The sequence below is a fragment of the Papilio machaon genome, chromosome W (genome assembly GCF_912999745.1).
Source record: "Papilio machaon chromosome W, ilPapMach1.1, whole genome shotgun sequence".
NCBI lineage: Eukaryota > Metazoa > Arthropoda > Insecta > Lepidoptera > Papilionidae > Papilio > Papilio machaon.
This window is the reverse complement of record NC_060015.1, coordinates 4,577,001-4,591,189: the sequence shown is the minus strand read 5'-3', so window position 1 is coordinate 4,591,189 and position 14,189 is coordinate 4,577,001. Positions and strand designations below refer to the sequence as shown.

The 14,189-nt window shown below is 34.3% G+C and overlaps 3 protein-coding genes across 3 annotated transcripts; 1 reads left to right on the top strand and 2 right to left on the bottom strand.

The window, feature by feature from the left end:
* Positions 1-2,976: 2,976 nt before the first annotated feature.
* On the bottom strand, positions 2,977-4,014 carry LOC123723247. The gene is made up of 2 exons (XM_045685824.1): positions 3,894-4,014; positions 2,977-3,407 (listed from the first exon to the last, which is right to left on the bottom strand). Exons 1-2 carry the CDS (start codon positions 3,994-3,996, stop codon positions 3,250-3,252), a joined length of 261 nt encoding a protein of 86 aa, XP_045541780.1. The 5' UTR covers positions 3,997-4,014; the 3' UTR covers positions 2,977-3,249.
* Positions 4,015-6,003: 1,989 nt separating this feature from the next.
* Positions 6,004-6,723, top strand: LOC123722949. The gene has a single exon (XM_045685502.1). It carries the CDS (start codon positions 6,004-6,006, stop codon positions 6,721-6,723), a length of 720 nt encoding a protein of 239 aa, XP_045541458.1.
* Positions 6,724-11,192: 4,469 nt separating this feature from the next.
* LOC123722948 lies at positions 11,193-13,052 on the bottom strand. The gene has a single exon (XM_045685501.1). The coding sequence runs from the start codon at positions 13,050-13,052 to the stop codon at positions 11,193-11,195; it is 1,860 nt and encodes a 619-aa protein (XP_045541457.1).
* Positions 13,053-14,189: the final 1,137 nt, after the last annotated feature.

Sequence of the window (14,189 nt, the reverse complement as noted above, 5' to 3'; positions counted from 1 at the left end):
ACCACTAGCTGTCACGCGGCATGTTGGTACTCTTTGCTACAAGCGCCACACGAACTCAACCGACACAAGGCGGAGTATTTGTGACGTGCGTGACATTTTAAATGTTGCCATAACCATAAAAGCGAATAGTTACAACATAGTGCGGTTTGCATTCATTTAAAAATGCCTGAAGCTCAAAGAACTATCTTTTTTCACTAAGGCTGAAATTTATAGTCGGTACTCGGACTTAGCTCCGACTTGACTTAGGTTTATCTTATGGCAAACTCATCTAAGCATTTGCTTAAAGTTATCTCAGATTCGAATTTATAGTCGTTCTGGGCTGAGATTTTGTTAGTGTTGCCAATTTAGCATATTTTATGTAAAATTTGGCAGAATTTTAGGACATTTAGCACATTTTTCTTCATTTAGCATATATCATTATTTTTAATACCATATTAACTTATATAGATATAAATGAAATTTAAAAGTGAACATGATGCATTTTAGACGTATTCAAGAAATCACAAGGTAATCATTATATATTTTTTAATATAATTTAGTTTGGCATTCATAACAACGAGTATAGCAGATCCACTTTAATAGGCCACATTTAATACTTGGAGGACTTTTTAAGAAGATAGTATATTTAGGCATATTATAACAGGTCTTTAAGCACATTTTGAAGTAGCCGAGGTGGCAACAGTGATTTTGCTAAGCAAGAGAGTTTGACAAAGTTTCTATTTGCACAATATCTTCTTGATACTTCTCAGTATTTAGAAAAAATATATTTAAAATACATGATCCATATATCATTTAACTAATTGATTTAATCGAATCATTATATTTATTTATAATTTGCTAGCGAAATTATAAGCAAAACGACGAAATTAACATTTTTAAATTAACAATTTTGTAAAATTATGGTTAGGTATACGGTAGAACGGAACGAGATTATTTGACTTGACAAAGTAAATGACAACGTCAAACAAATAACAACAAAATTAATTAGATTTTGTTATTGTCCAGGTTAATATCTTAATTTTTGTTGACTCTTGCATTCCATTACGCTTTTCTATCATATTATGCATTTCTTCTGGAATTTGGCTTATCTACCTGGACATATAAAGATTCCATCCTTTGATGTTTACCCAGGACCCGTATTCTTACGGACTTTCCATACTTTATCTTTAATTTGGATTTGGCTAACGAACTAACAAAGATTTTCGAATGGATTTTATTGAACGGACAAATTGGATATTGTCTCGAATAGATAAAATTGACAAGCTTGGAACCCAATATTTGTTACATTTACACCATAGATCTTTACCTACGAGTATATCAGCTAAACGTGAATACACGAGAGCCCTGTATAAAATACGTATGGACAATGTTCATTAACTCTGTATTAATTTTCTCCTTTCTGTTGTAGACTGTTTGTGGTGATTAACCAGGCTTAAGCCAACCTACACCGTACGTCATCATAAATAAAGTTTCAAGAAAATTGAGTTAACTTCTACCGCAATTTTATACGTTTCCCTATCCACCTACATACGCAATTCGAAGAATTGGGTAGCAATAACAACCTGCATGGCCTGAACAATATTTTTCTTAATAAATAAATATTAAAAAATGTATTTCTTCGTAAATGTTCAGAATATGGTTTTTGTTTGTTTATTTTATTGTAGCAATCCATGTCGTAAGCAAAATTGAAATCCTTTGAAGCGAGTAAGAAGTGTTTGTAAGAGTAGGCAGGTACAAAATCCTTGGAAACGGAGTGGTCATCAGGTGAATCCAAAATATATAAAAAACACAAAACAACAATATCTTTTGCACGAATGGGTCGGCTCGCCCGGTGAAATACCATGACCACACAGAAGACAGGCGGAAATGGAAGTAATTCCCTGTTTCGTCTGATGAATGGGCGTATCTGAGGCCTATGTTTAGTCCTCTTCATTATTCCACCCTTTTATTATAAGGAAATGATGGGAAGGGGAAGCGGATTTGACGGAGGAGTGGACGCCTAGGAAGGGAATATACTCTTTCTGACCCTCCATCGATTAAATGAAGGCAACGTATCTGCAATTACGGATGTCCATAAGCGGCGGTCGCTTCGCTATTTCAACGAATTTAAATGGTCACCTGCTCATTTGCCACCTTATCGTATAAAAAAGTAGGCGAGAAACGTGTAAGATTTCGTTAAGTCAACGATTTTGGTGACTTAGCATTTGCTAAGCAAACGTCTAAGGTAAGCTTAGCATGTGATTATAAATTTCAAACTCGTAAGATAAGTCTAAGCAAAGTCCGAGTACCGACTATAAATTTCAGCCTAAGTATACACCTAATATAAATAATAAGTATCTATTTGAAAGTAAGTATTGGAATATCATACGTAATAATAATTTGTAATTCGTACACTTTGCTAAATATAATTCCGAAAATACGGCATTCTTTAAATGGTGGGAACACTTTAATGGGTGATAATCCGATTAGTCAATACACATTCTTTAAATTATTATAATGTTTCTGTGGCTTCAACAAAAATAGAATTATTTACGTAAATTATTAAAAAAATATGTAAATTAATTGTATCTATATGACATTTCTAGACGCAAATTTTTTTTTCAACTATTTTTCTGCCATTGTTCTTTAAAATTATCATTAATACTCACAATGATAAAAGTAATCTATCAGTTTAAACAAAACACAATTCAACAAACCCAAACATAATATTAATATACACCACCTAAAAACCACAATATGTTTTCGGATATAACAACTTTATTAATACTAACAGATAACAATAAGCTGAAATAACTCATTGCAGTTTGTCAGCAGGCTCCTCTGATATCTATAAATGGATAGCTTGGAACTGGCTGCTTTTACTTCGTCCGACTTAACACTGCCCGTTTATTTCTATATTATCATTTCGAATCGCAACCGTCAGCGCCAAAATGGCGAAATTCAAATAGGCACAAAATAACACGGTTTATAGCCTGTCCATGTATAAAGGTCAGTGGCAGGCTCATACAATCACGTGGGTCTTGCGCACATTTTTAATTCTAAATAAAATGTAAGTACAAATGCATGTGCTGTCATCTATCGGAGGTTAAGCATTAAGTACAAACAGCTCATCATCATTCACTGTAGAACTGCTGAACAATGATTCTTTTCTAGTTCAACTGATTCGTTCGACTGACCGCAAGTTCACTGATTCTTTTCTTCGTCTATGGCAGTCTAGTATTTTTCCCGGCACCTTGAATTTCTTTTTAACTAAATGATAACTTGATTGAAAGGATCAGTGGTGGTGATGACCGAAGAAGAGTTGAGACCATTCATCTGCGCCTGGTAAAGCGCATCGTTGATCAACTTTTCTGCTAATATCCGCATATTTGGAGGAAGGTTCCTTAGTTTTGCTGCTACATTGATACCTAGAGACATATAGAATAATGTCAAAGAAAATATAAAGATCAAATGTTAATTGCTATTATGTGACTATCGCCATCTATCGAAAACCCCCATCAACAAACGTGCAAGCAATTTTTTTCCAATATTGTAACATATTATTTTATCTACAGACTATAGAAGTAGATAGACCACAGGTTGTAATAAATATTGAATTATTTTCTCGCTGGTGCTCTTAATTTTTTTTAGTGATGTTTTTAATTATTCTTTATCCCCCTGTGTGCTGTTGATGAAAAATAATTAGTTACTTATTCACCTTTAGAGTATTATTAAAAATATGATTTACGCAGCACACTCTTGTAGCGCTTAATTAATACTGCTATCTGATAAAAAAAAAAAAACATTTTTTTTTAATCTAGGCGGGATGAGGATCCATGTCACTACACTATTTTAGTGAAATCAGGCCGCTTATTCATTGCCATATTACACTGTAAAAAAAAATTAAAAATTACCAATAGCATCATATTCATCTTCTATCTCCGTGCAGTGACGTTTACTACTCTTGCTGTCATCTTCGAAGGACAGATACCTCTTGTGGTCTTCCACATTCACCATGTTCGCGACGCTGTACTCAGGATAAGTCTCCATTGATTGCTCGAACGGTGGACCCTCTTCATCACCATTGTCGTGAACACCGTCTTCTGAGTTCTAAATAAAGATGTTCCATGTTAGGAAAATAAAATGAAAAGTTCATTGATCTTGGACTATTTTCGCCAATCTAAGTAATCTAATTTGCTTCAAGTTAAACAATATTAAATATTTGTATGAGTCTATCATTTAGAAGGCGATTTATCATTGAATTCTTTACAAAAAAAATTACTGTCTACATAATTTTTCCATGTTTTATGTTTTACTTCATTATTGTTGTATGACAAAAAATATTTTTCGGAAAAAGAAAAAAGACAAGTTATACAGGGTGTCCCAAAAGGTTACGTACATATGAAGGGGGGTGATAGGGGTGGTCACAAGGGTCACCAGAAAAATAAAATAAAAATTCCCCTGTGGGTATTAAAAAAAATAACATTTCTAGGTAGATATTAGTTTTACATATTTCCTGACAGAACTTATCGCGTTAGCAGCACCTCTCTCATCTGGACAGACGTGTTTATCGGACTACTATATATTATTCATTACTATTAGTTCCTTAGTTCATGTATGGAAATCGTATGGCTGCGGAATGACATCATCTAATGATACAACTGTAAATGTGTAGGTACTATTTTGCATCCACTTGTAAATTTTCTAACGGCTCTTGAATAGGCGATAATTCATACTGAATAGTGTACATGAAAACAATATTGAATTGTTGCACAATATAATTATTACGTCTTACGTTTACAAAGATTAAATTTTACGGTAAATTGATAAGATTGATTTTATCCCGACAATGCAATCTAAATAGACATTATTTTTAATGGACTATTGCCGAGTAACACTTAACTTGTAACTAGCATTTAGTTGCGGTTAATGTCGCAGATCAACCAACACAATTACGGTAACCGAGAATAACTATGGCTGTTATGCAATACCGTCGTAGTGGCCCTTAGTTACGAAACGTTTATAACATTTCGTCTTATTGAGGGGGGTAGTTGAGTCACAGTTAACATTGGCTCGTATATTTTAAATGTTTTTAAATAGATTGAAGACTAATTTCTATTCATCTTAGTACTACTCATGTGCGCTGTGAAACAATAGTGTAGTGTAAGTGGAGTGAAGGCAAAATATGCACAATTGAAGTGAAAAATACATTAACCAATTGCAGAAGAAACCGTCCGCTCAAAACAAACATTTCAAAAATGATCATAAACCAGTGACTTCCTTCAGCTTAGCTCGACCAGCGTCTCTTCTAATTAAGGTACCGATAAAGAATCTAATAAATTTAAGAGAAAATCGTCTAAAATTAATGAAATAAATTAATAAACGGGAATACAGTTTCAAAAAATCATTAACGCCATCTATTGATAATCCTGGAAGTTACGAATTAGTTTCGATGTGCAATGACGTAGATGGCGTTAAATTTGTCAATACCAAAAGAATAATCATTTACTAAATTTATTAGCGCCATCTCTTAGTAAGAAAAATAAACATTGTTTGCCAAGAAGATCAATAACAAAATAATCTCCAATTAAGTTGGGTTGTTTGTTTTTTAAGCTCCGTTTGATTCTTTCAAGTCATAAATATTTAAAAATGTCGTCCTCCACCTCGCCTTTGGAAAAATGTGCTGGATGTCATAACCCAATACCAAAAAGAGAACACTTACGTTGCGAGCTATGTAGTTTGGCATATGACTTGGAGTGTGCAAACGTGAGTAGTAAGCGATTTAACATTATGGAGCGCAAGGACAGTTGGAAATGTAGAACCTGTTTAAATAAGAGACAAAAAGGAGTTAGCAAATCATCGGGTCAAGCAAATATCATGTCAGATGAAACAAATAATATAACATGTCGGAATAAAGAATTAAAAAATACTGATAAAAGAAGTCCGTCTGAAAGTACTATTACAGAAGAAGCGATGCAAGACATAAAACTATTCCGCGAAGAGCTAAAAAACGTTCGTAGTAAAATGTCCGAACTCCTTGAAGCGATTTCTTCCCTTTCGGGGATTATTGAAGCTCAAAATTCTAGAATTAATCACTTAGAAAATAATATAGAGGTTATCGAAAAGAAAATAGAGTCTAATACGAGTGAAACAGAGAAACTTAAAGCTACAATAGCTGAACTTAAGGCAGACATTCGAGATCGTGATCAGGATATGCTTTGCAATGATATCGAAATTATACACTTACCCGAAACCCAAAATGAGAACACCGTCCATGTCGTTCTTGCGATAGCGAAGAAACTTAATGTTCGTCTTGACGAAAGAGATGTAGTTTTTGCAGAACGGGTGGGCTATTATCGCCCGACAGCAGACAAACTAGCGCCAGAGAAGCCTCGTCCGCTGATCTTACGACTTTCAAGACGTGCTACCAGAGATGACATTATAAAAGCCGCCAGAGTCTGTCGCAGCATAACCACAGAAGGCATGTCCCTTCCTGGACCTGCTGTTTACTTCTACATCAACGAACGACTTACAAATTACAAACGCCGACTATTTCACACAACGAGGAAAATAGCAAAGGAAGAAAAATGGAAGTATGTGTGGACACGTAACGGAAAAATCTTCATTAGAAGAGAGCAAGGCAAGGCCCGACACCAGGTTCATGCAGAGAATTGTCTGACAAAAATTTTTGGATATGACCCGTTGGCATCTACTTATGATAAATCTAATGTTCTTAACGCTTAAATTGTGTGTATTAGTTCTAATATTACACAAACAATTACTCCGCATACACTCGAACACAACTACATGTCTACAGATACACAGATACACCGTTCATTTAAACATAACAGAAAGAACAATTAACGTAATGCACTACATAACATACACAAAAATATACTATAAATACCTTTTAAATATACTTATTTACAATACTTATTTACAATATCTACGATACATTACTTACCCTTATTCCTTATATAGTATACCTTATATCTTATCTTTATTTTATTTATTACAACATGGCTAGGCTAAACAAAAAATGTTTGAGGTTAGGACTGTTGAATGTAAGATCACTGAACACAGGAGAAGATGAATTAATAATGTCTGTTTTAAAATATGACCTTGATATTCTGGCTCTCAATGAAACATGGCTTCGAGAAGGCCAAGAATCACTTGCACCCGTCATACCAAATTATAAATTCTTCCATAAAGCCCGTAAAACAAGTAGAGGCGGTGGTGTAGGCTTTTATGTAAAGATAGGTATTAAGGCACGGAAACATAGAACAATTATGGATTGAAGTCCAGCTGCCAGGAGCTACAATGGCCTTGGGCACCGCCTATCGCCCAGAAGATATTGCGCCCCATATAGCTCTTGAAGCATTAAGTGAGTCAATATGTTGCTTTTCAGGTTGTGACTATATGTGTATACTGGGTGACATTAATATTGATATGAACAAATTAGACTCGTCACGTGCGCAAGAACTCGTGAACTTCTGTCGTCAGCATAATCTGGAGCAGGTGGTTCAGGAGCCAACTAGAATAACTAGCGATACTGCGACACTAATCGATGTTATTATGACAAACGCTGCTAATCTGTGTAAAAAAATTACAGTTGTCCACAATAGTTGTATTAGTGACCATGGAATGGTATTAGCTGAATTCAATATCAAAAATCCAAAACCCGTAAAAACAATAAAACTAACGCGCTCTTTAAAATATATAAATCAAAAGCTGTTTAAACAACATTAAGTGGACTCTAATTTCAATGAAATTTTAGAATCAGAAGATGTCAATGAGATGGTTGAATGCCTAAATAATAAAATTCAAACCTTATTTGATCATCACGCTCCGTTAAAAAAGAGAATTCTAAAAGAAAAACCCAAACCATGGATCACAGATAATATTATGTTTATGATGAGCTTGCGAGACAAAGCTTTAAAAAGGGCTCAAAAAACAAAGACAGAATCCGCTATTAAATACTACCGCTCCTTTAAAAATCTGGTAACAGCATCCGTGGCACGAGAAAAGAGAGCATACTTTAATAACTTCATAAATAATAATCTAAGAGATCCTCAAAAATTGTGGACAAACATAAAAATGACAACCTTAAATAATTTTTTTTTTTTTTAGCCGACTTCAAAAAGAAGGAGGTTATCAATTCGACTGTATTTTTTTTTTTTTTTTTTTTTTTTTTATGTGTGTTACCGCGAAACTCCGCCCCTGGTGGTCCGATTTTGATGAAAAATATTTTAATCGAAAGGAAGTGCTTGCAGGTGGGTCCCATTTTTTTGTTTTTTTTTTAAAATAACTAGAAGACTAGTAGATTTTGAATATAGCTTCAAAATTTGTTGCGAACATTAGGGACATTTTTGCTTTCAGCGCTTACGTAGGCTAAACTATAAGACCTACATCAAAATGATGTATGGCGAATTGTAGCTCTTTAAATGTGCTAAATAAAAGTCCGCGATAGCATATATCTATCTTTTATAGTTTTCTCACAATAACCATTTTTTTCTTCAGAAACATCAATTAAATTCATGCCCTATTTCCGACGCTATTATTCGAGTTCAGTATTAACCCTTATGTAAATAAACATGTTCATTATCAAGAGAATTTAATGTAGATTATATTTGCAATTGAAACTATATCATTCTGTATAATAGTTTAGGAGATATCGTAAGAATAAAATTACGCGGAAACGAAAAATGCTACATCGCGTTACAATGAATAGCACAATTTTGCTTTCTGGGCTTACGTAGGTCAAACTATATGACTTACATAAAAATGATGTATGGAGTAATTATAGATCCTTAAATTTGCTAAATAAAAGTCTTCGGTGGCATATATCTATCATCTATGGATGTCTCACAAAAACCATGTTATTGTGAACAAACTTCGATTAAAATGCACACGAAAAACAGCGTCGTAAGCTTACGGCGCTATTATATTATATTCGATATGAATCCTTATCCAAATAAATATGTTTTATGGCTAGAGTATTAAATGCAGATTACATTAGCCTTTAAACTATGTAATTCTGATCAATAGTTTGGGAGATATTAAATAATTAAAAACTACGCGCATTCGAAAAAAGCTAGTGCGGCGCGCGGCTGGACAAAATTAAAGGCACGCTACGATGTATTAGTTCGGTAATTTTCAATTTGTATACCGATTTTGATAATTATTTCATTGTTTAAAGGATAAGTGGTTATCTGCTGCATTCTAAATTAGTTTTTGAATTGAAGTACACACATATCAAATAGGAAAGTCCTTTTCTTTATTTGTCTTATTTATGTCTTTATATGTATTAAGGAAATTTGTAATTGAACTTCAAATTCACTAAAAATTGTGAAATAAAACAAAAATTTTAAGAAAAAAAAATAGCCGACTTCAAAAAAAACAATCTCAAACAAAATGCACTCAAAAGTAACCTAAAAAAAAACAATTTCAAACAAAATGCATTCAAAAGTAACATAAAAAAACAATTTCAAACAAAATGCTCTCAAAAGTAACCTAAAAAAACAATTTCTAACAAAATGCACTCAAAAGTAACATAAAAAAACAATTTCAAACAAAATGCACTAAAAAGAGACAAAATAATGTCATGAAAACTCTCTAAACTCTAGTAGTTAGTAGTAGGGGCTCAGTTTTCCGCAACTCCACGATAAGCGCGTATTTTGCGTGTCTCTAAACTCTAAAGAAAGTTCTCTTCTTTCTTGTAACATGTCTATATTGTATAATTATTGTTATTTTGGAGTCGGTTTCGGCCTAAGTAGGGACATAAACGTAAGTATGTCTAATACATCTCAAATATAAAATGTCACCTATTTACTTCGGCCGACACCGACTGCGAAATAACAATAATTATACAATATAGACATGTTACAAGAAAGAAGAGAACTTTCTTTAGAGTTTAGAGACACGCAAAATACGCGCTTATCGTGGAGTTGCGGAAAACTGAGCCCCTACTACTAACTACTAGAGTTTAGAGAGTTTTCATGACATTATTTTGTCTCTTTTTAGTGCATTTTGTTTGAAATTGTTTTTTTATGTTACTTTTGAGTGCATTTTGTTAGAAATTGTTTTTTTAGGTTACTTTTGAGTGCATTTTGTTTGAAATTGTTTTTTTATGTTACTTTTGAATGCATTTTGTTTGAAATTGTTTTTTTTTTAGGTTACTTTTGAGTGCATTTTGTTTGAGATTGTTTTTTTTGAAGTCGGCTATTTTTTTTTTTTTTATTTATTTATATTAAACAGGGTACAAAATACAAAGTTATATTAAAAGTGTCTATAAACCCATCGTGGGTTTGTCCAGACACTTTGGTACTACGCTATGAAATATAACTGAAGGTAAGTTTAGATTAATTTTTTAAACAGCAACTAAGTGAGATCGCTCATACCGTCATATACAGGGTGCACAACGGGTAATAATTATATAACGCTCAGGATTTAAGATAGTAGTCTTTAAGTATGTTTTTTAAATTTTTGTAGTTTATGTTATTTTTAATTTCAGAAGGTAAATTATTTATTAATGTTGGAATTATATATTCTGATGTACAATCGCGGAACTTCCCGGTGTTCCACCTCTAGGGCTAGAGTCGTTTAAATGTTTCGTACGCATTGAGACTACGACGCGGAAACAATAACCAATAGGGTGCAGCCTTTAACTCTAATGTTCGAACACGGTCTGTGAATGGTCGGCGTTGTAACAATAGACTAAATAAAAATATTATTTTCTTTGTTGTCGTTCGAAACGAAAGCAGGGAGCATTACTTCGGAGTCCATTATAACATTTAAAAAAAATTCTGTTTTAAAATAAACAACGTAAATCATCGGAAGTAATTTTTACTTTATTTTTTTTCTACCGATATTTTACGTAGTCATATATTGTTGGGGATGCAATGTGGTTCTTGAAATTTTTGAATAAAGTGCTTCTATAATGTGTAAGATGTATAATTTTCAATCACGTTTTACAATGGTTGCAATAAGAAGGGAAAAAAAGTTGCGATTGCGTTACTTTTAAAATGTGCTAATGTCATCTGTCAGTTGTCGTATTATGTCATCTGTCAGTCACAAGTTTCGTTCAACATACCGCCCACCAAAAGGACAGATGGTCCTTTTCTAGCTGTCTAAGTTATACAAACAAAATATGAAATCAACTAATAAATTGAAAGAACGTTAATACAATTAAAAGATGTTAAAGAAAAAATAAACTAATAATTGATAGGCAATGGGCATAAATTGACTGCTGGTCTCTTGACGGTCGAACCATGAGATCCGCTGCTACTCCAAACACTGTAGACTCTGGTCAATCCTTCTTCTCCTGGATGTTTGGCTGTAATTCTACCAAGAGACCACTTTCCTGGCGGTAGAGTGAAATCTTTAATTAGTACAATGTCTCCAATCTTGAATTCTTTCTCTAGCTTCAGCCATTTGGGGCGTTGTTGTAGTCTTGACAGATATTCATTTTGCCAGCGCCGCCAAATATCTTGTACTAACTTCTGTGTGTGTTGCCAACGAGCTAAGGGTGAAATTTTGACGTCCTTGAGGTCTGGTGAAGGCACGACGATTGGAGCTTCACCTATTAAAAAGTGTCCAGGGGTAAGAGGAGTGAGATTATCTGGATCATTGTCATCTATTGGACATAACGGGCGTGAATTTAAGCAAGCTTCTACTTGGCATAAAACTGTTGTCATTTCTTCGTACGTAAGGTGAGTTGAAATTATTCTTTTTAAATGGTATTTTATAGACTTGACGCCAGCCTCCCACAATCCGCCAAAGTGAGGGCTGTGAGCTGGAATAAAATGCCATTGAGTGCCTTCTGTGGCTAGTTGTTGTGCGATATGACCAGAAAATTGTAGTTTAGCCTCATTCCAGGCATCGGCCAGTTGCTTATCTGCACCAACGAAGTTTCTTCCTTGGTCGCTCCATAAATGACTGCATTTGCCTCTTCGTGAGACGAAACGTCGAAAGGCACCTATGAAGGCTTCGGAAGTGAGATCGCCCACTAATTCGATGTGGATAGCTTTGGTAGCTGTGCATATGAAAATTGCTATGTATGTTTTCGTCGTTCTGTTTCCTCGACCCTTGCACATCAGCGTTTGAAAAGGACCGGCAAAATCGACTCCTGTGTTCAGAAAAGGTCTGGATGGCAGCACTCGTTGCTTAGGTAAGTCTCCCATTAATTGCGTTCTTGATATTGCTTTTATTCTTGCACATATTAGACAACGGTGTATGTGTTGTTTAACTTGTGATTTTACTCTTAATATCCAGTATTTTGAACGTAAATAGCACAACATTAATTGTGCGCCGCCATGCAGCGTTTTGGCATGTGCATCTGCTATTAAATATTGAACAAGAAAGTTTGTGTTTCCAATAACTATAGGATGCTTTCTGTTTTGATCTAGGTCTGCGTGTCTGAGACGACCGCCCACCCTGAGAATATTTTCTTCGTCTAAGAAAGGGCTAAGTGACTTTAATTTACTTTTCTTGCTTACTTGCTTTTTATTCTTTAGCTTACTAATATCTGCGTGAAATTCTTCTTCTTGTGCTTTTCTAATACAAAATTTTAATGCTTCTTCTATCTCTTTTACTGTGATTTCTTTTGCGTTTGCTTTTATATGTTTTTTAAAATTTAAAAATCTTTTGCAATATACAATTGTATTGAGTAATTCACTTAAGTTATCAAAATTTTCTAATTGTGATATTAATGTTGTTTCTTCTTTTACAGGTTCATCAGTAATCAGGTAAGTAATTTCAGGTTTGTTTTTATCCATTAATTTATTTTTCATTTCTAATTGTATTGGTTCTATATCTTGTTTAATAATTTTAATATCTTTTTCAGATAACCAATTTGGACCATTCCACCACAAATCGCATGTCTTCAGAGCTGACAGCAGCATTCCTCGAGAAGCTGGATCTGCGGGATTGTCTTGTGATTGTACATGGTTCCAGTGGTTGTGGTTGATATTCTCTATGATTTCTATTACACGATTTGCTACAAAAGGTTTCCAGCGGTTGGGATCTCCAGAAAGCCAAGAAATGACAATTGACGAGTCTGACCATGCATACATCTGTGAGGTAGGTATTCTTAGTGCTTCACCAATTTGCTTCATAAGTTTGGACAGTAGCAAGGCTCCACAAAGTTCTAAGCGAGGTAAGGAAATTGTTTTGAGTGGTGCTACTCGTGTCCTTGCAGCAATTAAGTTTGTTTCTATTCTGCCATTTGTTTCAGTTCTAATGTAAACTACTGCAGCATATTGCATGTGTTGAAGCATCGCTGAATCCGTGTAGTTGTATTTTATCTTTGTTAGTAGTGGTTGTTCCAATCCATCTTTTCACTTTAATATTTTGGACTGTGTCAAAATCAAATCTTAATTGTCGCCATTCTTGTTCTAGTTCTTCACTGACTGTTTCATCCCATGTTAGTTTCTGTAGCCATAGTTTTTGCATTAACATTTTTGCCAAAACAATACTTGGTGCAATCCAGCCAAGCGGATCGAAAAGTTTTTGTATGTCTGATAAGATGCTTCGTTTTGTAATAGACTTTCCGATTTGTGATAGGCTTAGTGAATATTCAAAGCTGTCTGTGTTTAGGTTCCATGTTATACCTAATGCTTTTATTGTGCCGTCTAAATTCATATCAATTTTAACATTTGCAGATCGTTTGTTTTCTTCAATGGACTGTAAGAATTGAATGTTGTTGGATGACCATTTTCTTAGTTGGAAGCCTCCCTTTTCTAGAATAGTTGTAATTTCATGAGCTAAAGTTATTGCTTCTTCTGGTGTATCAGCACCTGAGAGAAGATCATCCATGTAGAAATCTTCTATAATTGTTTGTGAAGCAAGTGGATTATGTTTTCCTTCATCATGAGCAACTTGTTGTAAAGTTTTGACAGCCAGATATGGTGCAGAGGCTGTTCCGAACGTTACTCTAAGAAGGCGATATTCTTGCAGGTCTTCGGCTTCATCTGATCTCCAAACAATGCGTTGGTAGTCTGTATGCTCTTTGGTGACTAATATTTGTAAGTACATTTTTTGAATATCAGCCATAAAACAAACTTGCTTGGTACGCCATCTTATTAGAAGATATCTTAAGTCTTCTTGTAACTGAGGACCTATAAGCAGATCGTCATTTAATGATATACTGTTTGTGCCCATACAGGAACCGTCGAATACGACTCGTGTGCGAGTAGTCTCTTTGTCACTAC